General features: G+C 38.5%; 5 protein-coding genes across 11 annotated transcripts; 3 read left to right on the forward strand and 2 right to left on the reverse strand.

Annotated features, from left to right (window-relative positions):
* Nucleotides 1-664: 664 nt before the first annotated feature.
* On the reverse strand, nucleotides 665-9,857 carry LOC100679195. Of its 7 annotated transcripts, XM_032598513.1 has the most exons (6): nucleotides 8,691-9,086; nucleotides 7,760-8,616; nucleotides 4,777-4,907; nucleotides 3,347-3,471; nucleotides 2,898-3,102; nucleotides 669-1,369 (listed from the first exon to the last, which is right to left on the reverse strand). In XM_032598513.1, the coding sequence occupies exons 3-5, from the start codon at nucleotides 4,777-4,779 to the stop codon at nucleotides 2,913-2,915; spliced, it is 318 nt and encodes a 105-aa protein (XP_032454404.1). In that variant the 5' UTR covers nucleotides 4,780-4,907; nucleotides 7,760-8,616; nucleotides 8,691-9,086; the 3' UTR covers nucleotides 669-1,369; nucleotides 2,898-2,912. The 7 variants fall into 7 exon arrangements, 5 of the variants coding, with proteins under 5 accessions (XP_016839912.1, XP_032454405.1, XP_003427295.1 ...); XM_016984423.3 differs by lacking the exons at nucleotides 7,760-8,616; nucleotides 8,691-9,086 and adding an exon at nucleotides 7,484-7,663 and having other exon boundaries at nucleotides 665-1,369; XM_032598514.1 differs by lacking the exons at nucleotides 7,760-8,616; nucleotides 8,691-9,086 and adding an exon at nucleotides 6,189-6,805 and having other exon boundaries at nucleotides 665-1,369.
* LOC103316765 (speckle-type POZ protein-like) lies at nucleotides 1,666-2,756 on the forward strand. Its single transcript, XM_008212272.1, has 2 exons — nucleotides 1,666-1,866; nucleotides 1,935-2,756. Exons 1-2 carry the CDS (start codon nucleotides 1,666-1,668, stop codon nucleotides 2,754-2,756), a joined length of 1,023 nt encoding a protein of 340 aa, XP_008210494.1.
* LOC100116507 (c-Myc-binding protein homolog) lies at nucleotides 8,884-11,137 on the forward strand. Its single transcript, XM_008212076.4, has 3 exons — nucleotides 8,884-10,053; nucleotides 10,181-10,302; nucleotides 10,477-11,137. The coding sequence occupies exons 1-3, from the start codon at nucleotides 10,021-10,023 to the stop codon at nucleotides 10,628-10,630; spliced, it is 309 nt and encodes a 102-aa protein (XP_008210298.1). The 5' UTR covers nucleotides 8,884-10,020; the 3' UTR covers nucleotides 10,631-11,137.
* On the reverse strand, nucleotides 11,124-13,225 carry LOC100117571 (prefoldin subunit 3). The gene is made up of 2 exons (XM_001599441.6): nucleotides 12,686-13,225; nucleotides 11,124-12,388 (listed from the first exon to the last, which is right to left on the reverse strand). The coding sequence occupies exons 1-2, from the start codon at nucleotides 12,770-12,772 to the stop codon at nucleotides 11,897-11,899; spliced, it is 579 nt and encodes a 192-aa protein (XP_001599491.1). The 5' UTR covers nucleotides 12,773-13,225; the 3' UTR covers nucleotides 11,124-11,896.
* Nucleotides 13,226-15,868: 2,643 nt separating this feature from the next.
* Nucleotides 15,869-17,637, forward strand: Or149 (odorant receptor 149). The gene is made up of 9 exons (NM_001190771.1): nucleotides 15,869-16,030; nucleotides 16,102-16,224; nucleotides 16,290-16,407; nucleotides 16,489-16,750; nucleotides 16,818-16,910; nucleotides 16,986-17,076; nucleotides 17,176-17,312; nucleotides 17,377-17,509; nucleotides 17,587-17,637. Exons 1-9 carry the CDS (start codon nucleotides 15,869-15,871, stop codon nucleotides 17,635-17,637), a joined length of 1,170 nt encoding a protein of 389 aa, NP_001177700.1.
* Nucleotides 17,638-19,843: the final 2,206 nt, after the last annotated feature.

Consider the following 19,843-nt stretch of genomic DNA (forward strand, 5'->3'; position numbering starts at 1 on the left):
AGGTAACCAGGACGACGGCACGTAACGCCGCCCACAGCGGCCCGACCGGCTGTCTTGTCCGCGATGTGTTTGCTCGATGATTTTATACCAATTACGACCTATCCGCGCGTTCTCCCCTCCCGTCGCGTGTAACCCCCTTTTTTAGGCGCGCGCGCAAGAGCTCTATTTTATATATATATATATATATATATATATATATATATATAGCCCAGCCCCAGAGTCGGTTATATATAGATATATGTTGGTTCAGCGACTTTTGGATTCGTTTGCTATTATTATTTTTCTGGCGAAATAAATTCCATTCTATCTACTGCGAAAATTATTTTTATATATTTTTTAAACTCTGAATTTCAGTTTCAATTTTCGTTGAATAAAAATTCGTACTCTAATGTGCATATATGTTTTTTAAAATAGAAATATTCCAATTTCTCCACCATAATCTTTGTAAAGAGTAAATTATCATTTTCATTTTCATCATAATAATATAAACATTTTTTTTTAATTACCTTAGTAATTGCTCACGATATCAATGATGTGAACGCATTCAATCGATCTGACAAGTGGCGACGCTCTACATCTGCCTCTGAAACCTTATACTCAAGGCTCAATTAATTTACGTGTCGTCGGCAAGGTAGAAAATTTTGCGCTTACATCTTTGAACGTTAAAATCAGTAAAGTAAAATTTAATATATTGACAATCAAGAAGAATTCACAAAATGTAACATTGTGTTATAGTGCACGTGGCACTTTACAATTTATTAACAAATAACGAATTACATACATATTTATAATATCGAATTTAAAAATTTGTGTGACTAATAATTATAACTTACAAACTAATAATAACGAATATTTTAGTACATTTGACCGTAAATTATGCCGATTGTAAAACGCACAGCTATATCGTGGCATTAAAATTTGACTTTAATACTCAAGACAGACATAAATAATTTTTATCATCCAACACTGTTGGTTCAAATAGTTAAAAAGCTAACAATGAAATTAATCTTAGAATCACGACGATGAGGCACACGCGTTCTAATTTCTATATTACATAGTATTTACAGATTTGTTCGAATGTCAGTTTGTCTTTCAAGGACATTTTTAATCACACATCGCGATGTAAAAAGTGTCTTGAGAGAAAACTTCACGAAATAACGTAAAATATGTACACGCAACCTATTGCCTTTCCATCAATTTCTCAGAGCATTCTTGATCAGTTCTACACACGTGTAGAAAAGTAAATATTCTGTCTGATTGAAAAATCACATGGAGTCGCCGCGATAATCCCGCAAATGTATCCTCCTCCATCTCTTGACATTGAAAACGCTTGTCTGGCAAGCACATATATCCCTTTATCTGGTTTTATCTGTAAGAAAATGTCATGCATTAGATATAGATTGCCATTAAGATTTATGAAATGATATTTCGTAAACATGTAGAGAATTTCAAATTTCTGATAGTGGCGCTCGCGACTTCTGAATCGATCGATCGAAATTGCGAGAGTTCCATCTGATGAGCTTAAATATAATGATTATATATTTATCCTATAGTTTAGAAATTATAACGCATGGGCAGTTAGTTAAATCCCGATATTTCATCACCTACAAAAGACAAGCTATCAAAAGTTTTCAAATCATAACAAGAACATCGAAACCTCGGAAGATGGCCACAACCAACGATCCAAGAAACGAAGAAATTCCCATCACAAAGATCAGCTACTCAACCCACATACTGGTCAAGCAGTTCGTCCACGAGTGGAAAATCAAGAACTTCGAGTACTGCCATCTTTCCGACGGTGACTACCTGGAGTCTCTGAAATTCGTCACCGTCGATCAGGACGACTCCTTTGAGTGGGCTTTGGAAGTCTATCCCCACGGCTACACCGGAGAGACATCAGAGACCAGGTGTCGGTGAGACTCTACCTCTGCGAGTACGACAGCGCCGAGAACGCCTTCAAGCAAGTCGACATCCAGCTGTCGCTCGTCAATGGCAAGGGAGACGAGGTCAACGTCGAGAAGAAACTTATCTCCAAAACGGATTGGTTCAACGATGAGGCTGTGTTCCGAAACTTCATCTCCAGAAAGCAACTCCTGGACGAAGCCAACGATTTGCTACCGAACAAAGAGTTGACGATCTTGTGCAAGTTTTTCTTCAACAAAGGTCAGTGCCACCAGTCCACGGTAGCCGTCGACCAAGTACCGATCGAGCGTCGTCTGCTAGAGTTCGACGATTTCGAGAAGCTTTTGGACAACCCGGTCTTCAGCGACGTTGAGATCGTCGTCGGGGACAAGAAGTTCCCTGCGCACAAGAACATCCTGTCGTATCGAAGCCGCTACTTCGAGAACATCTTCCAAACAGCCGGTAGCTGCCACGATCGGCTGGAAATCGACGGGGTCGAAGTTCAGGTTATGCGCGAAGTGCTGCGCTTCGTTTATACGGGCAAGATCGAGCAGCTTCCGAAGTTGAGCCGTGACTTGTTGGTGCACGCGGAGAAGTACGAGATAGAAGGTCTGAGAGAGGTCTGCGAACGAGCTCTGATCGATCACTTGGCTCTGGATTTGGACAACGTTGGAGATATGCTTGCACTGGTCGACAAGTGTCGCAAGGCTGAAAATCTGAAGAAAGTGGTCATCGATTTCGTGACCAAGCACTCGAAGGACTTGATGGACAGGAAGGATTTCAAGGCTATCTTCGCGGTGCTGACGCCGACATTTCTGGCAGAGGTCATCGCTGCTTTGATATCGAAAATGTAGTGATTGCTTTTTTTTCATTCCTGATTTTACCGCTGGGTCGGCCCGGATCTGTGATTTTATTTCTAATGTTCGTTTCTTATTGAATAAATATTCGCTCATCTCAGTCATATAGTTTAACGCAATTTTCTCACATATACTTACATCACTCGAGGTCCTCTAAAACTTGGAGCGGGTCTCGTGATTCGGCCCCGAGTACTTGCTGCGAATGCCGTACTCGTCGATCAGGTTGTCGGATCCGCTGTACATGGAGAAGCCCCGACGCGACAATTCCTCGCCTGGGACTATGGTCGGATTCGTGTAGCAGAACTCGGCCATCATGTTGGCCTGCCTTCCCAATTGGTTCGAGCTGCAATGAATTGAGTCGAGATTAAAAAGTTGAAAAAAGGTGATCGCTCCGACAATAATAATAATAATAATAATAAAACTCTTATCGGAAACCGGCGATTTCGTCGGAAAACGAGCGAAAGATCGCGATGAATCACCGTTTCACGATTCGATATAACTCGACTGGCTTATCGCCGTCGTTGTGGAATCCAGACGCGAAGTTTCATTGTGTACAGGTAAAAATGAGTATGCGTATATATACTTACTCGTCGGACACCAGGCGATTGACCTTGACGAAGAGGACCCCGATGAGGATGAAGATCACGAGGATGCAGAGGCCCGTAACGCCGCACGAGATGTAGAAGTAGAGCTCCAGCTCCTCGAGGGTCGCCTGAAAATTTTCGTATACAATTATAATTATGTCGAGGATCATTTCTCCAAACAATAACGCGACACTCCTTCCCAAAAGTAATGCCTCAACGAAACTCCTATGCAAGCTATATCATTATCTTTCAATTGCGAAATCATTGCTCTCGGAATCCCAATACAAAGAATAGGCTTTATACAGGTATACACATACGACATCGCAATAACTCGCGCGACTCGTCACTTCTGTACACACATTGTGTTATACGCGCGAATCAAAGCGGAAGAGCCGAGGCGTATTAACGCACATCCGCGATTTCGAAAGTCGGCCGCGCGTCGCCCCGAAATCTCAAGGCTTACATCGCCGCTGCGTCGAGTTTTGTCATATATATCGTATATTATGCCAAAGCGTCATTGTTCTCGCTTCCGCGATTCGAGGGAAGAGCTGCAGCTGCGCGTGTGTTTTGTGTACTGCAGCATCGGAACGCGGAGATTTTTCTTTCGATAAACGATTCCGATTTTGTTTAGAAAAAAAAAACGGTTAAATAAAATCAAGAGGAAAAAATTCGCAACGCATATAAAATCCTATTATTCATGCAACATCATCCGCTGCGACTCCCGCAACGTTACATCCTCATTGTCTCACGATCCATTTATAAGAATGACAAAGGCTGCATAAAAAAAAACACATCCGTCAACTGGTAGTTTCAAAGAAGACGAAACTCCACGAATTGCAAGGCCGAGTGTCGTCGAACTTTTTTGCGCGCAAATAAATCGTTATCGCATCGGTATATAGCGGTTCTGACGCAAGGGGAGTAAGTAAGCATCGGTAAACGGTGAGCGGATGGGTCGTGGTGTACATAAGAAAATGATTTGCATAGAAAGTCCGAGATCTCTGATTAGACTGCCGTGAAACGTGTACGTACGCTTGTCCGATGCTTTACTCCGAGTTGTAACGAGGATATCGAGGAATGAGCGGGCGGATGGAACGAATAGCGAAAGTGAATGTAAAGAGGATTCGCGTTTGTTTGTTTTTTTCTATTTTGGAATATTGCTTTTTTATTGTTGCTCGTGGACCTAGTTGCGATTGAACAAAAAATTTATAGAATCGGAATAAGTCGATCCCAACAGGAAAAAATCTTCGATATTCTGTCTCATTAGATAACAAAATTCATCGATGCAGTAACGCTTCGTTAACGAAGCTTTCACTGCGACCACAAGCGCGGTTACACCTGACACCGCTGCACGGAGCGAATAATTTTCTTTGTAAAAACCAACGGTGCAAAATATATAAGCTGTGTGCATTACATTGACACAATAATTCACTCACCATATTTCGCAAAAGCGAGCGCGCGAAATTCAAAAAAATCCTTAAATCAGCAGAAGTCAACTATATCCGTGGTTATATCCTTCTCCGACGACAGCAGCGGCTTCGCCAGATCCTGGTCATCTCGGAGCGGCCTAATTACATGAAAAAAAAAAAAAAATAGACGCGAGAAACGCCTGTTTTATAATAGCATTGTATACACGCTTTGAAGGACTCGCACGTGGCAGACGACTCGAGCGTGTTCGTATTGTCTGCTATAATGTCGCGGTGCGTAAACACGCGGTGTAAGTGGCCCGCGCAGCTGAGCTCGTTAGAAATTTCGTTTGCGGCGAGTTTTGAGAGAGAAAAAATAGTTACGATATGACGACCTTGAGTAGGCGGTTAGGTGGATTTGATCGATAAAAAACGTTTTATACGTAATCGTATAAGTTATCAGATTCGAAGAGATTAATCAAATTTGAGGCGAGTTATCAGATTAGGTCAAAAGACTTCGTATCGAACACAGCACGGCTAGACAATGAAAAACTCAATCTCATTATTACTTTCTCAACTCACTTCATAACGCAAAATTCCAGTATAGTAAAATGAGTTTGACTCATTCACGAAAAATCCGCCAAGTTTAGTATACAAAGGCGACGTTAATTAATCGTTATCAAAGTACAAACTTATAAAGCACGTAGCAGGGATAATACAGACTACATAGAGACCTCGTCGGAAAAGGCCTATATATATGGATATATATATATATATATATATATATATATATATATATATATATATATATATATATATATATATAAAAGCGTTGCGCGATAGCGCGAAGATAATATAAAATGTACACGCGCGCACAGCACTGAATATTTCTCCTTCGTTCGATTATTTTTTTCTCTCATATTCGATTACTCCAATACCTTCAGGATTTATCATTTCTATTTCCCGGTGATTCACACGCGACAGGTTTATCGACGCTTCTCTTCCCCCTACGTACATAATATACACCTGTTATCGTTTATCGTCGATACAAAACGCACACGACCATCACTTTCACGTGAATAACCAAATCTTTTCTCCTAAACTCGATCACGGCACTGAGGCTTCGCGACGATCAGCTGTAGAAAGTAAACAGATCCAACGGTATACCGCACAATACTCGGTCGAGCAATAACTCGCGATTTCCCACACTTATTATATTAGAAAAATACAATAATCACCATCGAGAAAAAAAATCCGCAGCGGGTGCACACTCAAAGAGCTACAAACGAGCCCGAAAAATACACGGTGTAGTCTAATGGAAGCACTTGACACTTGTGTGCACGTATATACACGCGCGCGCGCGCGTCTCTCGAGCGCTAAAAGAACACTAAGCGAGCAAGGTGTGCCGAGCGGCAGCGGCGATACCGATAAACTCTCCCTACCTGCTGCGTGTGAACGACGACTGGCTTGTTTTTGATACAGCCGAGGACGCTTTTCGGCGATTATTATTTTTCTTTCTTTTCTTCAAAGTTAACCGGTGTGAATCTGGATGATAACGCGCGTTTGGTTATTCGGAGCTGAGATAAAAAAAAAGACAATAATAATAAAATGATCGTACAAAGCAAACGGTGAACGAACATTTTTTCGTTACTATATACTCGAGGATATAATGTTGCACGATATGAAAAAAAAAAAAAGTTTACTCTGTGAATCAGAGAGGCTACATCACATCGAGCTGCATATCTGGGAATCCGCGATACTAAAGTTTCATTATTAGGTGCGTACGCAGGCAGGTATGCCGTACATCATCGAGCGACTGTACGCAAATGTGCTTTTCGAGATAAGATAAAATAATTGTGCGCCGCGGCTCGATTGAAACAGAGGAACTTATTCTTGATATGTAAACTCATTAAAAACGTATTATTGATTGTGTGCTTTTTTTCGTTCGATCGATTCTTTTTTAGGAAAGACCCGAGGAAGAAAATATTTTTGACTCGAAATAAGTAAGAGAAAATAAGGAGGAATAATTTCCAAACGTAGTCTCTACAAACACAACGCAATATGGACCGCAAAGTGTCGACGAAACTCCGAAAAGCTCGTCAAACATCAAAGAAAGATTAAAGCACACACTTTTACGCACAAATGCGTCTCATCATCTCGGGTATCGCCGTATCGGGTTGTATACACCTTCGACGCGCGCCTGTCACATGACAGCCGCGCGGCTTCTTTTGTAAATTCCGAAACCCGCCAGACGTTCGAATTTTTCGAGCAAATATTACACGAACCATCAGAAGAAGACCTAAAACAGCTGCGCTACTTGTCTTACAGAAGATAAACGGAGCGATTTTGTCGGCGTATTATGCGCGAATGATTGTACATACACTATAATTAGATGCGAACGTTTATGCTGTTAGCGAGAAACTATAGATATTCCGGAATTTCATCTCGCAGAGAGCTTGCGTCATTGTTTTTCGAATCTATAATGATTCACTCGAGTATAACGGTCGTTCAATTATGATTTTGTAACACTTTATTCGCGTGTAATTGGATAAGTGTGTATTTACCCGATCGAGCCATTAAATAATTGTATTCATTACGCGACTGCTCCAGCAATTATTTCATTGTACAAGTTTAACGAGTAAACAATCCCGTGATAAATAAGTACTGATAAACCATTAAATTTAATTCAAGTATACTTCCGACTTATTATTGTAAGAATAATAAAGTAAAGTCATACCATTACTTTGACGAAGAAAAAGACAAGAGGCTCTGTTAAATTAGCTCAATGTTGCACAATCGCCTGATGCTGCTCGAGTCTTACATGCATAACGTCCTACTTTAAACAGCTTATAAAAAACGGTCGCGAACGAATTTTTATTGCTCCGCAAGCGCTTTTCTGCTCCGAAGGCATTCGAGGCACTGGTGAGCACTAAAGATCTTGGTTTGTTAAACAAAAGAGACAATTATTTTCTTACGGAAAAGCATTTCAATAAATTTAAAAAGAAAAACTTACGGGAATCAAAAAAGTGCACCTCAACGTCGTTCATTGTTTACGCGTAGGACAATATTTATGTGCGAAAGCAGCACAGGAGGAGGATCGGAATGCGCAGCGCTCGCGGGCCTTTTTCTTCTTCAATCCTTATTCTTCCATCTCTTTTCGAAGCCTGTGATTTATCGATGAGTCGGTGCCTCGAGCTGATTTATTTGCTGTATTTCGGGATTTTTTCTTGATTTTTCTTGCGCTGCATACGGGACTAGTTTGTCAAGAATATCATTTTGAATTTTGTGTTTAAGACCTTATAAAATTTTTATTGTGCAAAATACATTGCGTAAAATATTATATATTCTTAGACTAGAACAACAATTTCGTAGATATTCTTCCTATTTTGTAACTTACAATAGAATATTGTAGAATAATAATTTCTCACTGTTTGGTCGAGTATTAAAAATATGTATGCATAGGTATATAGCAAAGGCACATATCATCAATGCACCACTTATAACAAATGTTATTGTGTATCTATTGCTGTCTACATAATACGATTAAACAATGTTCACAAATGACAAGCCTTCGGTCTCCTTGGTCAATTGCCATTCCATTATCCACTGTATGAAGTATGGCAGCAACATGCATATGATCAAATAAAAGTAATATGGAATTGGTTGCGTTGAGCCAAATGGCCAGAACCATAGACCTCTTCTGTTCCCATCACGTACATGGTGGCTTATGAAACTTGCCAGAATCATCCATGCGTAAGATATCAAAACTGGAATATTAGCTATTTTGGAAGTCAAACTCATTATTATCCATAAAGTGATTGGTATTGTCGTACAGTGCAAGAAAGGCCTATGATTAAGATGTGTAGCATCCTAGAAAATAAATTTATACTGTTATATATCAAATCAATTCAAAGCATTTTTAAAATTAAAATCAAGTAACTCACATTAATATCAAAACTTCCTGCTGTGATGAAATGATCGATATCGATTAACGAAGACATAAAAAAGCAAACAACAATGCTTCCAAGATTATCCACCACAGATTTTTTTGATAAGACTAGCACCAGAGTCCATGTAATGCCGCCAACAGTGGCATGCGTCAAGTTATCAGAAATAGCCCGTACAATCTCACTCTTTCCATTCTGCAAGCCTTTATCACCAACAAACGATACAAGTCCAATTAAGCTTGCCAAGAAAACGCGCACTAACAAGCCCTGTCTATAGTTCAACATAATTTCTTGAAGAGACAAACGATATTTTAGCGCATAAAACTTCTTTTACAACAAATCTTCACGTAAGTTACTTGATTATTTTGATGGGATTTGATGAGAGACCATACTGATGCAACTTGACAGTAATCTAACCTAAAATCTACTGTGTATTCAAAACACCCTTGTCATATAGTCTGGTGAATAATTGGTGCATAGAATACAAGCATTGATTGTTACAATGATAAATAAATATATTCAACACAAATTTTCAAAAAGTTATGACTCCGCACTTAAGTCAAATTTAAATGAATTTCAAGTACTTTCACATGCCAAACTTTGAAAAATACGTTAAATAAAAAAAAATAAGAAACTAGTTCAATTATAATTCTTTGTAATCTTTTGATAAAGTAACGAATCAGAAAATATCGCCGTTTTTAAAAATCCCGCGCACACTGACAGGCGATATTATCACGAGAGAGACGAGAACTAACCTTCGCAACATATATATATATTAATTATCACACAAAGCACAAGCACAACTGTAGGTGCAGTAGGCGACGATTGACGAGGCAGACCGGCCCAAAAAACCGTCTGTAAATCCACGATCAATAGACAACATCCAGAGTTCCAAAAACAATCGATCACAGCTTATTCGAACATACGAGCGGCGCAGTTCACTGCAACAAAAGACGTATAAGTAATCGCATCAACGAAAAAGTGTCATCATCCATCTAGAGCCCAATTCGCCATATGCCCGTGTATTTACGCGGCAAAGACAAAGCGCCGTGGAAAGTTTTGCGCTTTACTTTGTTTTGATTACACACGCGCATATCCAAATTCCAGGAATCGCAGCGCAACTGTGTAGTGTCTACGTGTGTCGGAGAGAGAAAAACGATACTCGGGGGGAGGGTTGAGCCTGAGCCCATCAGTAGCTCGCTGGCACTCGCTCACTCGCGACCTCTCATCAGTGTCACACATTCGCCTGCGCTTTCAAGGTGAAAAGCCGAGCAAATCAGTGTTTTTGTGTTTGGTTTCGAATACATCTCGTCGTGCTTCGTTTTCAATGAAAATGTCGAGTATCAGTACAACTGTTAAGGTAAGAACCAGAGATACGAGATCCTTGCCATATAAGCAGACATTTTGTTAACGTTGTGAACTTGTTTGTTTATGGTTTTTCTCGATTACGACAAATATTGATCGAGTATTTTTGTTTTTCTCGGTAGCCCAACGAAGTAAAACGCGAAGAGTTTCGAAAGTACCTGGAGCATCATGGTGTTATGGATGCTTTAACCACGGTCCTGGTGTCGTTGTACGAGGAGAACGAGCGACCTGATGATGCTTTAGAGTATCCTTTTTTAATTTATCATATTGTAAGACCTGTTCTGTTATCGTTTTCAAGCAGAAGCAGAAAAACGAATGAGATACAGGCTTTTTTATCAGGTAGTTGCGTACATAGCATATAATAACCATTTTTACTTGTGATAATTTTGCATACGGTACCTTAACAAATTTCATTCAGATATATTCGAAAACATTTTGCTGTCAATGATGTTCTCAAGCCCGATAGTACATTGGAGGTAGAGTCTCTAAAGAGAGATTTAGCTGAGGCCAAGTCACAGATTGCGGAATTGCAGGAGAAACTTAACAAGAAGGAGTCTGAGAATGCGGCATAGTGAGGCAGACAGTTTGTTGATTAACTTGTGATTCTGTACTAGTCGTGATTCGTCCTAAAGAAATTGACAAGTCTGCCTCCAACAGAAGAAAACACTGTGCCTTACATAAGATATAAAGATATATAATGTAGCTTATTATCAAGTGCTTAGCTCTTTGACTATCTACATTTTAGATATTTAGACAAATTAATGTTCACATTCGCATAATTTTAGTAATTAATTACTTATTGACTAGAGTAATTCTGGAGAACAAGTCATCAACCTTATAAAAATTCATCTTAAATCTATAGAGTAGATTAAACTTTTTTTATTATACTATATTTACTTTTCTATAGAAGGTGTACTTGTGTTCACTACTTATTTTAAATAAGTTTTTTGAATTAGAGAAATTCAAGTGTGTCAAGATGTAAAAATGGAAGAATAGCAATGTTCATATACAAGGCATAACTGTCAAAGACTGTTTAGCAAGTAATGCTAAGGAATAAAAACATCCTTTGTACTTAAAAATGTTAAATTACGTTTTATTGGACATCCTTATATCACTGCAATTGATCTACACTTTTGTTTACAATTATGTAAATTGGTACATACATAATTTGTGCAGTTTGAGACCGATATGAGATGAAACACTTAAAATCATTGTCAGTGCAATCACTGTTATTCTAAAGTCAAGTATTGCTAGAAGTGATGATAAAGTAGTGGGGTAAAATAGATTTGAACATACTACAAAGACTGATATCCACCGCTCAGGCATACAGCTTCATATGCTTCTAACAATATTCTTAACACAACAATAATTCAAAGAAATTCATTTATAAAGCTTCTCTATCTCTCGGGTTGTTGAAAAACACTGAATGAGCTTTTTGAATTGACAGCAACAGAGGTAATAGCCTAATTGTTTCAAATTTAAAAGATCTTGGTAAAACCATGAAATTAAAGTAAACCAAAATTAACTGCAGAATCAATAACCTTAATGAGTATGGAATATATCGTTTATTATGTACAAAATGAAAGCATTTAACAATTTTAATATTGTCAATGTAAAGTTGAAAGGAATCATTACTATTTCAATAAGATAAAAGCAACACTGATCTTCACCAAGCTCAAAAATTCACCTCAACTTAAAAGTGTCACATCGCCAACTCATTCCTTATTGTGTGTGTTTTCACTCACATTAGTAGCAAACAATTAAAAAATCATTAGCCTAGCAATTGTCATAGAAATCAATCATGGACAATAGCATCAATATTCTGACTCTTCCAGTCTTCATTTAGCCCTCTCGGCTTGTCTCCTCTTGACATCCCAGTTGTACACTCTAGCCATGTTCACCTCGGTAGTGGTGAACTGATCCCTGACAAAGTCCAGATCGTGCTCGATGTAAGCAAGGTTCTTCTTGGCAGCCTGGATATTTTTTGTCAGCAGCTCCTGAGCATCGTCCAGCGTGTACTCGAGCATGACATTAGCTCCAAGCCACAGGCACACCTTGTCCGTGGGTGCGATGACAGCCTTGGCGTACACCTGATCAGACAGAACGAACTGAGTCTCCAGATCGTGGCTGTTGTTCTTCTCCACCTGGAGTTTCTTTATCATCTCCAGAGAGTTCTCCAAGTCGGGAATCTGAGCCTTCAGCCGTCTACGCTTGTTCACCAGGTTGAACTCCATGAACTTGTACTTGCTGTGGTTCTCGTCCAGCTTCTTCAGAACTTTCTCCGAAGAGCCGTTGTTCTCCTCCTTTGCCATAAAGGCGTCGACATCGTCCTGAAACAAGAAGCGTCAATCTTGTTATCGACATCCCTCGGCAAGAGGTGAAACGCGAGACTGCATTTTTCTGTGACCATATATGGCTGTGCTTTGAAGCTCGAAACTTTTTTTCAACCGAATTCCCGTCCCCGAGCCTTCGAAAATCGAATCCAGCCCGTCGCCCATTAGAAAATCGTTCCCGAAACGGCGATCGGACCCGATCCGGCGAAAATCATCGCGAAACAAGCGCATAAACGCGCGATATACAGCGCTTGTAGGTTATGAAGTTGACGAGTCGAGGAAACGATGGTTTACCACAAAGTCGGCCTCGGGGATGCCGGCGTAGGACTTCTTGTCAGCTGGAGGCTCGAGTTCGAGCTTTTGGCTATCGTCCGACGACATGGTTCGGGGGTTGATCGAAGTTTGCACTAGTTTGAACTTTGAGGGACTCGACAGGACGACGACGAGAACCGCTGCAGTACTTATATGTAGGAGATGAGATACACCATGCGCGAGTGAGAAACAAAACTGGAGGCGCGCGCATGCCCGCGAGTGGTGGTGCGGGGGTGTATGTTTCGGCCAATCGGTCGTTCGCCCGGTAGAATGACGGAGTTTTGAATTTTGGATTAGTGGATTTTTTTCTCATGAAGGCATGAATTTTATTTTAAGATATTTTTAAAAGATAATTAGATTTTTTTATGTACTTACTATATCTGGTCTTTTAAGGATAAAATATTAAAAAAAAAAAAATGCTCACATCGAACGCTTACGCACTCTTGAATTTCAAACCCGAATATCAAACTATCCCGAGGTTACACGTGTCCCATCCACACAAAGCGTCGTGTATTGCTCGTGTAATGACCCCGCATACCTCTTCGAAAAAATGCACAAATTACAGCATCGGGTGTAAGACACTTCGTGGACGCAATTATGCGATATTTATTTACATATAGATAATCGCTTCTATAGACCTGCACCGATAATTGCGATGATCGTTTCAATATAATTATATGCAAAATGCGTGAATTATTCACACATGCGGGAGATGCACAAAATATCGATTCAAGTTTCCGAGCACCGATATGTACAAACAAACGGAGACTTCGATGAGACGAGTACGATACGGAGCTGGTGCAATGAACGAGGCAGACGTCGAGGAGTGTTTGATGGACGGTTCGCGGATTAATACGAAGGAGGACATTGGTATTTTTCATGGCTCGCGTTTCGAGATGCCGGAAATTGATAAATTAAGGCGAATCGTTGTCCTGTCTCGTTTGGTTACTGCTACGCTGTCACAGGTTTGTCACTTTTGGTTATAGAGAAAAATAAATAAATAAACAATTTAACATTTCTGCAAATTTAATACATTTGATAGTTTTTGAAAATTTCCATCAAAAGCGAGAAAAGAGTTATGACAGCTTATAAAAATATAACAATGTTCGAGGAAAGATTACGCTGTCGGAATGAATCTTTAATGGAATATGCACTTTTAGTCGCATTCGGAGAAAAGGTATTGAACGAAGTCGCATATTGATTAATCAATTTTATAGAGCATTGATCGCTGGAAGAGAATAGAAGATATAAAAAAGTAAGAATGTTTTTGAAAAATGTTTATTACTTGTTGCCAGATGACTAAAGCCCTGAACAATTTCTGGACGAATATTGCAATGATGAATATTAAATATTTGTTGGGATTTTTTCAATACTACCACAAATTTCATACATCATTCTGTTATACAGTAGCTGTGTACGTACAAGTTTTTTTATCGACCAATCTGACGAGTTTTGGATCGAAGTGTCGGAAAAGAGCCGAAAGCGTCAGGTGAAATTCTGATTTTTCAAGCATTTTACCATAATTTCTAAACTTTACTGATTGAAATTATATAGGGTCAACCGTTTCGTCAAATCCTTTTGTCATATTGCGTTACTGACATTCATCATTAAGAATAGAGTTATGTTTTGCAGCACTAGTTTGCTTGTCGTAAGTGAATGCCATAAGGAATATTATTTTTTCATATATTTATTAACTTGACAGTAATATTCAACATTGCAGAAAATGGACGTGGTTTTGGAAGTAATAATAAGGATACTCATATGAACACAGGTGCATCGTTTTTCTTTTGACTATTTAGAGGTAGCTGAGATATACATTGTTTTTATATACTTGTAACAATAAAATATTCCACAATGAATAAAGACTTAATTTATATTGACTGATGAAATCATATTAAAAAAAAAAAAGTATAAAATATATGTGACCAAATTCTTATTTAATCGATTTAAAGCACATTATCACTTATATTCAAGAAAAAATATTCGGGTAAATCTATGATGTCATAATAATAGGGATGGTAAGGTTTCACCCGAATTCGGGTTTCATTTTCGAGAGGCATCATGCTATCCATTGTAATAGTGATAAACGGAAACCCATAGAATACCGATTCAGCAAGCACTGCATAATACACCTGAAATATACGCATATTCAAACTGCTTATAAAGATAAAGTCGGAAAAATATCTGATGCTTATTGGAAGCTTTAAAATGCCTCGATTAAAAACAAAAGCTTAATATTTTTTTTAAAGCTTTGCGATTTGATGATAAGACATTGTTAATCTCTCAGATAATGAACTTTGTCACAATTTGTTCATAAAAATACCTAAACTTTATCAACGATCACCTACGTATGCGATCCCAAGTAGTCGAGCAAATGCCAAATGTTTCTTCAGAATTTTTATTTCATCTTCGTTGGTCAAGCTCTTCCAATCCGCAGCTGTTTGTTCATAAATTAATTTAATGTAAAAATTGTGGATCATGAAGTACACTTTGCATAACACATTCAAAAATATATGAATTCACATATACCCTGTCTTCAAATATATAACTTGAAAAGTATTTACACCAAGCCACTGTAAGATATAATAAAGCAGCTATATTTTCTACTACATTTATCCAATTGTTTTGCTTTTGATAGTAGGTAACTCCAGCCAACTGCCATAAAAATTTAGTGCAATTGGTTGTGAGTGTTATACTTTTAAACGACAGGTTTGAGACCAAACTTGTATTTTACTTTTATTTTATTACCATACAAAAAACGGTTAAAAGTTTTTTATTCATGCTATAATAAGGACCGTCGAATATTGCCAAATCGTCATCAGCTTGCACCAACATAGTGAAACGTTAAAATTGTACGTAGTATAATAAAAAGGTTTTACCGCATTATTAAAAATCTTTGGACGCGATATTGCGATGATCCTTATTAAATATTAACGCCCATCACTACTCGACACATTAAATGCTCATAATTGCGCTTCTATATCCCACTTTCTTAATATTTGATTTGCTGTAATGTCTCTATTAATGCACTATAGTCTCAAATGAATGTGGCGATTGAAGATATCGCTTTATTTTGATAAAAAAGACAAACAATTTTAATTTTTAAATGCACATTTGGAAAAAAACTCGAAAAACTACCAAGTGCAGTTCAAAATTTTGATCAAAATGAACAAGGAAGAGGTCGACGAGGCTTTCAATGACTCGTTGCTCAAGATTAACAAGGAGCTCAATATCTTCAACGGGTTATGGCCCCATAGGCCCGATGGGGACAAGCTTTTCCGGCGCATCATCGTGCTTACAGTTTTGATAAGCGTTACTTTGCCTCACGTAATTGTCGTGTTGTGAGTTGTTTTTTTTTGTTGTAATTTTGAAATAATTAAAATGCGTACGTATATTAGGTTCTCGGAATGTTCATACAATGTGGAAGGAATATGGCTTTGTGCGGAGAGAACATTTGCGGATTCTGCTACTGCAGTGGGGTCATTGCCAAGTTTATCGTTCCAATCGTGTCCAAAGAGAAGGTACCGGAATCGATACAAATACTTGATTGAACTCTATGAAAAATCGTCATTGTTTTCTATTATAGTTCATTACTTTATACGAGAAAATAGCGCTTAACTGGAAGGAAATAACTGATCCGTACGAACAATCGATTTTAGAAGAATTTTCAAAGTTGGGGAGATTAAAATCTTGGCTCTATTTCGGTAAAAAAATATTATATAATTTTTCCTTCATTCTTTCAATAATTTTTACATATTGCTGACAACGAGTGTATCATTCCTCAGTTTATTGCGCAGTGGCTGGTTTTGCCTTTTGCCAGATGACCGCGTTACCAGCGCTGATGGACATAATTCTACCTCTCAACGAATCACGGCCAAAAATTTTGGTGACAAAAGCTGAATACCCTTTCGATCCTTTCGAATATTATTACGAGCTTTACTTCCTCTACTGCACTGCAGCTGTCGTAAGCGTCAGTGTGCTTGCGTCGACTGATTCGACGTACTCGGTGATCATACATCAGAGTTTGGGGATATTCGGAATCGTTAAGTAAGGCTTCGAATTATTTTAATTTTAAAGATGGAATATTGAAAATCAGATGACTCAATGTTTTCAGTCATAGGCTGCAGAAGGCAGCGAAGCATAAAAATCAAGAAGAATCGTACAGAGTGATGGTTTCAGCAATTGAATTACACAAATCCGCTTTGGAGTTAAGTATATTTGACGCACGAAGTATGCAAATATAATTTCAAATTTTAGTATAATATGAATTTGAATGATACAGATTTCTTGAACTAATCGAGTCCACTTATCAAAGTGCCTTTCTGATATTCATATTCGTAACGGTCGCGTTTCTAAGCTTTGGCTCACTTATCGTAAGTACATAACTTATGATTTTTCTCAGGATTTTGCAGCTTGTTCGTCTTTATATAAAACAAAAAAAAACGAAAACTAATGGCTTAATCAACTTTAAGATCGTCGAACACTCGGAAGAAATCATTGACTTGATAAGAATGACACTGATAGAATTCGGTGCCATGATTCACATATTTTTCATCAGCTGGCCAGGACAATTAGTTATTGATCATAGCGAGAATTTGTTCTTATCGACGTAATTATAATAAATCGACTAGCTAAATCGAATATGGCGAATTGAATATACTTGATTTTTCTAGATATACTACTAAATGGTACAACATGTCCAAGAAAGGAAAAATGTTATTGCTGTTCATGATGATGAGATGCCTCAAGCCCAGCTTTTTAACAGCTGGGGGATTTTATATTATGAACTTTGAAAATTATGGATCAGTAACTATTAAATTTTGATATTCAAACTACAAGTTATCTTCGAATTTAATCAAGACATTGTTGAATCTTCTTTTCAGATAGTAAAGACTACCTTGTCATACGTGACGGTTGCATTGTCTTTTCACTAACGAGGCCTCGACTCGAATGCAAAGGCAATATCATAACAACAAAAATATTATAAATTTAAAATTCGAGAAAAATTCGAGAATAGTTGCCTATTATGAACAACACAGCATGCTTATCAAAATCGGTAAAATTATTATACAATTTAGAACGTAACACACTTTTGTTAATGTTAAGTCAATAAATATTTACAGTTAAAACATCTAGTATGTATATATATATATATATATATATATATATATATATATATATATCTATAAATTAGTCACAATTAAAACAACAAAAGTTAAAATAATAATCGCGTCACCATCAAAAGGAGCCGCCGTTCGCAACGCTGAAGCTTAGGAAAAAACGAGATAACGATTATGTGTACATATTTCGATATCCATTGCGTATAGCTCCAATCTCAACCTCAATATAGCCCGAGTAGAAAGAGAGAGGCTGTGGTGGCAAGTCACCTATGAGCTTCCTGCGGAAATGGCCATTACACTTCACCGGCCAGCGACTCGTAGTATATAGTCGTGTGTATAACCCGCATGATGCCGCGTATATACTACTGCACTATCTCGCCGGATCATCAAATAACTCGACTATATGTATGTATATGTATAATGTTATACAGAGCCGGATTATGAAGTCTTCTCTATGATGAAGCTTCTCTTTATTGGCTCACTTGACTTTCTTCGAATTTAATCGGTTTGAATTATGCGGAAGTCTGTATAATTACATTCACACTTGACTGACAGTCTGGCGTAGAAGGAATTTGTAAATTTTTAAAACTAAATAGTTATATGAAATAATCCGCTCTATAACTATGGACTTGTTACATACGATCTCGGCAGAGCAGCTGTATTACAATAAACGTCAGTATATGTGTCATCGCTCGTTTATCCTTTGCCGGACTTTCCCTTCAGTACATCAGCACTATATACAGTAGTACATACACGAATAATACGACGAAAGAGGCACCGAGTTACTTAATAGCGCCGAGCATTATTGTCGAGCTCGGGGATACGATCCTTTGCGATGATTTTCAAATTCAATTTCGCAATTGCGCCAATGGAACGTAATCGCTATCCAGCTCGTGTATGCGCATATTGTAATCGGCGATAAACTGTTGTTTATGGATATTTAAATCTATATTTAAATCTATATTTAAATCTATATTTATACTCACGTGTGCATGTGATCTGAAATTACGTGTAATATTTTACTTGTCACGCGCGGAACACACTCACGGGAAATTCCGATTGTTCTCATGAGTGTGTGAATGATGGGAAATAACACGAGTCTGGAGGTTTCAATAAAATTTGGCAAGATTCGAATAATCTGTATTTATCGTTGCGTATCGCATGCATTAGCGGTTGCATAGTATAAAGGCTCGAACGCGAATGAAACCGAAAGGGTTCACGTGCGACGCTGAAAATCAGGTCAAACTACGGCAATTGAGCATCGGTCAGTCGCATCTGTCGTGTAATGTGTCCGTAAACTAGATTCAATCTGCTGCATATACAAGACTCGCACAGTGAATTCTCATTGAAAACAAGGCTTTGCGGCAGTTATAATCCTACCCTCTAATTAATCATAACCTAAAAATATTGACATTACTCCAGTACCTAAATTAGCGACTTATTATCCATAGCCGATAATACTCCGCACAAAAGCAAAAGGAAAAAATAAAGGTAAATAAAACGCACTCACCGATACGTATAGTAGAACCGTTCAATTAAATAATCAGACATAAACAATGGACAGCGTGGCCAATCAGCTCAATAGCACTTATATTACCTAATTGAGCTCTTATAAAATAAAGGGAGCAAGATCAAAGAGACCACGCGCTCACCTATACCCACACGTACACGAAAAAAGACGAGAGAGAGAGAGAGAGAGTGAGAAAGACCAAAACGCCGCGCGTCCATGTGTTGGGGGTCTGGTCGTGATCGCTGCAGAGAGAGACTTTCCTAGCACGCCGCGACGCCGCCCGTAACGAGGAAGTGAAACGGAGATATATGGGGGCACCTGTCATCTGTTCTACTCGAGCGAGAGAAAGACCCCCACGAGAAGCCGAAACAGATGTAGGAGAGAGAGAGAGAGAGAGAGAGAGAGAGAGAGAGAGGAGAGAGAAAAAAAGGGACGACGGGGGAGGTATAGAAAAAAGGCGCTGTACGCCGGGAGAGAAAAGTCCAGATTGTTTCACGTATTTATATATTC

The sequence above is a fragment of the Nasonia vitripennis genome, chromosome 3 (assembly GCF_009193385.2).
Source record: "Nasonia vitripennis strain AsymCx chromosome 3, Nvit_psr_1.1, whole genome shotgun sequence".
NCBI lineage: Eukaryota > Metazoa > Arthropoda > Insecta > Hymenoptera > Pteromalidae > Nasonia > Nasonia vitripennis.

Excerpts from the sequence above, each read along its gene's own strand:
- LOC100679195 (XM_016984423.3), bottom strand. Across the intron at positions 3,103-3,346 it reads AATCGCCTGGTGTCCGACGA|CTCGAACCAATTGGGAAGGC; the intron begins GTAAGTATATAT and ends AATTCATTGCAG.
- LOC103316765 (XM_008212272.1), top strand. The coding sequence starts at position 1,666 with ATGGCCACAACCAACGATCCAAGAAACGAAGAAATTCCCATCACAAAG. Across the intron at positions 1,867-1,934 it reads CCTTTGAGTGGGCTTTGGAA|TACGACAGCGCCGAGAACGC; the intron begins GTCTATCCCCAC and ends TACCTCTGCGAG.
- LOC100117571 (XM_001599441.6), bottom strand. The coding sequence starts at position 12,772 with ATGTCGTCGGACGATAGCCAAAAGCTCGAACTCGAGCCTCCAGCTGAC. Across the intron at positions 12,389-12,685 it reads TCCCCGAGGCCGACTTTGTG|GACGATGTCGACGCCTTTAT; the intron begins GTAAACCATCGT and ends TTCTTGTTTCAG.
- Or149 (NM_001190771.1), top strand. The coding sequence starts at position 15,869 with ATGAACAAGGAAGAGGTCGACGAGGCTTTCAATGACTCGTTGCTCAAG. Across the intron at positions 16,751-16,817 it reads GGGATATTCGGAATCGTTAA|TCATAGGCTGCAGAAGGCAG; the intron begins GTAAGGCTTCGA and ends CAATGTTTTCAG. Across the intron at positions 17,077-17,175 it reads TAAGCTTTGGCTCACTTATC|ATCGTCGAACACTCGGAAGA; the intron begins GTAAGTACATAA and ends ATCAACTTTAAG.
- LOC100116507 (XM_008212076.4), top strand. The coding sequence starts at position 10,021 with ATGAAAATGTCGAGTATCAGTACAACTGTTAAG. Across the intron at positions 10,054-10,180 it reads GTATCAGTACAACTGTTAAG|CCCAACGAAGTAAAACGCGA; the intron begins GTAAGAACCAGA and ends TTTTCTCGGTAG. Across the intron at positions 10,303-10,476 it reads CGACCTGATGATGCTTTAGA|ATATATTCGAAAACATTTTG; the intron begins GTATCCTTTTTT and ends AATTTCATTCAG.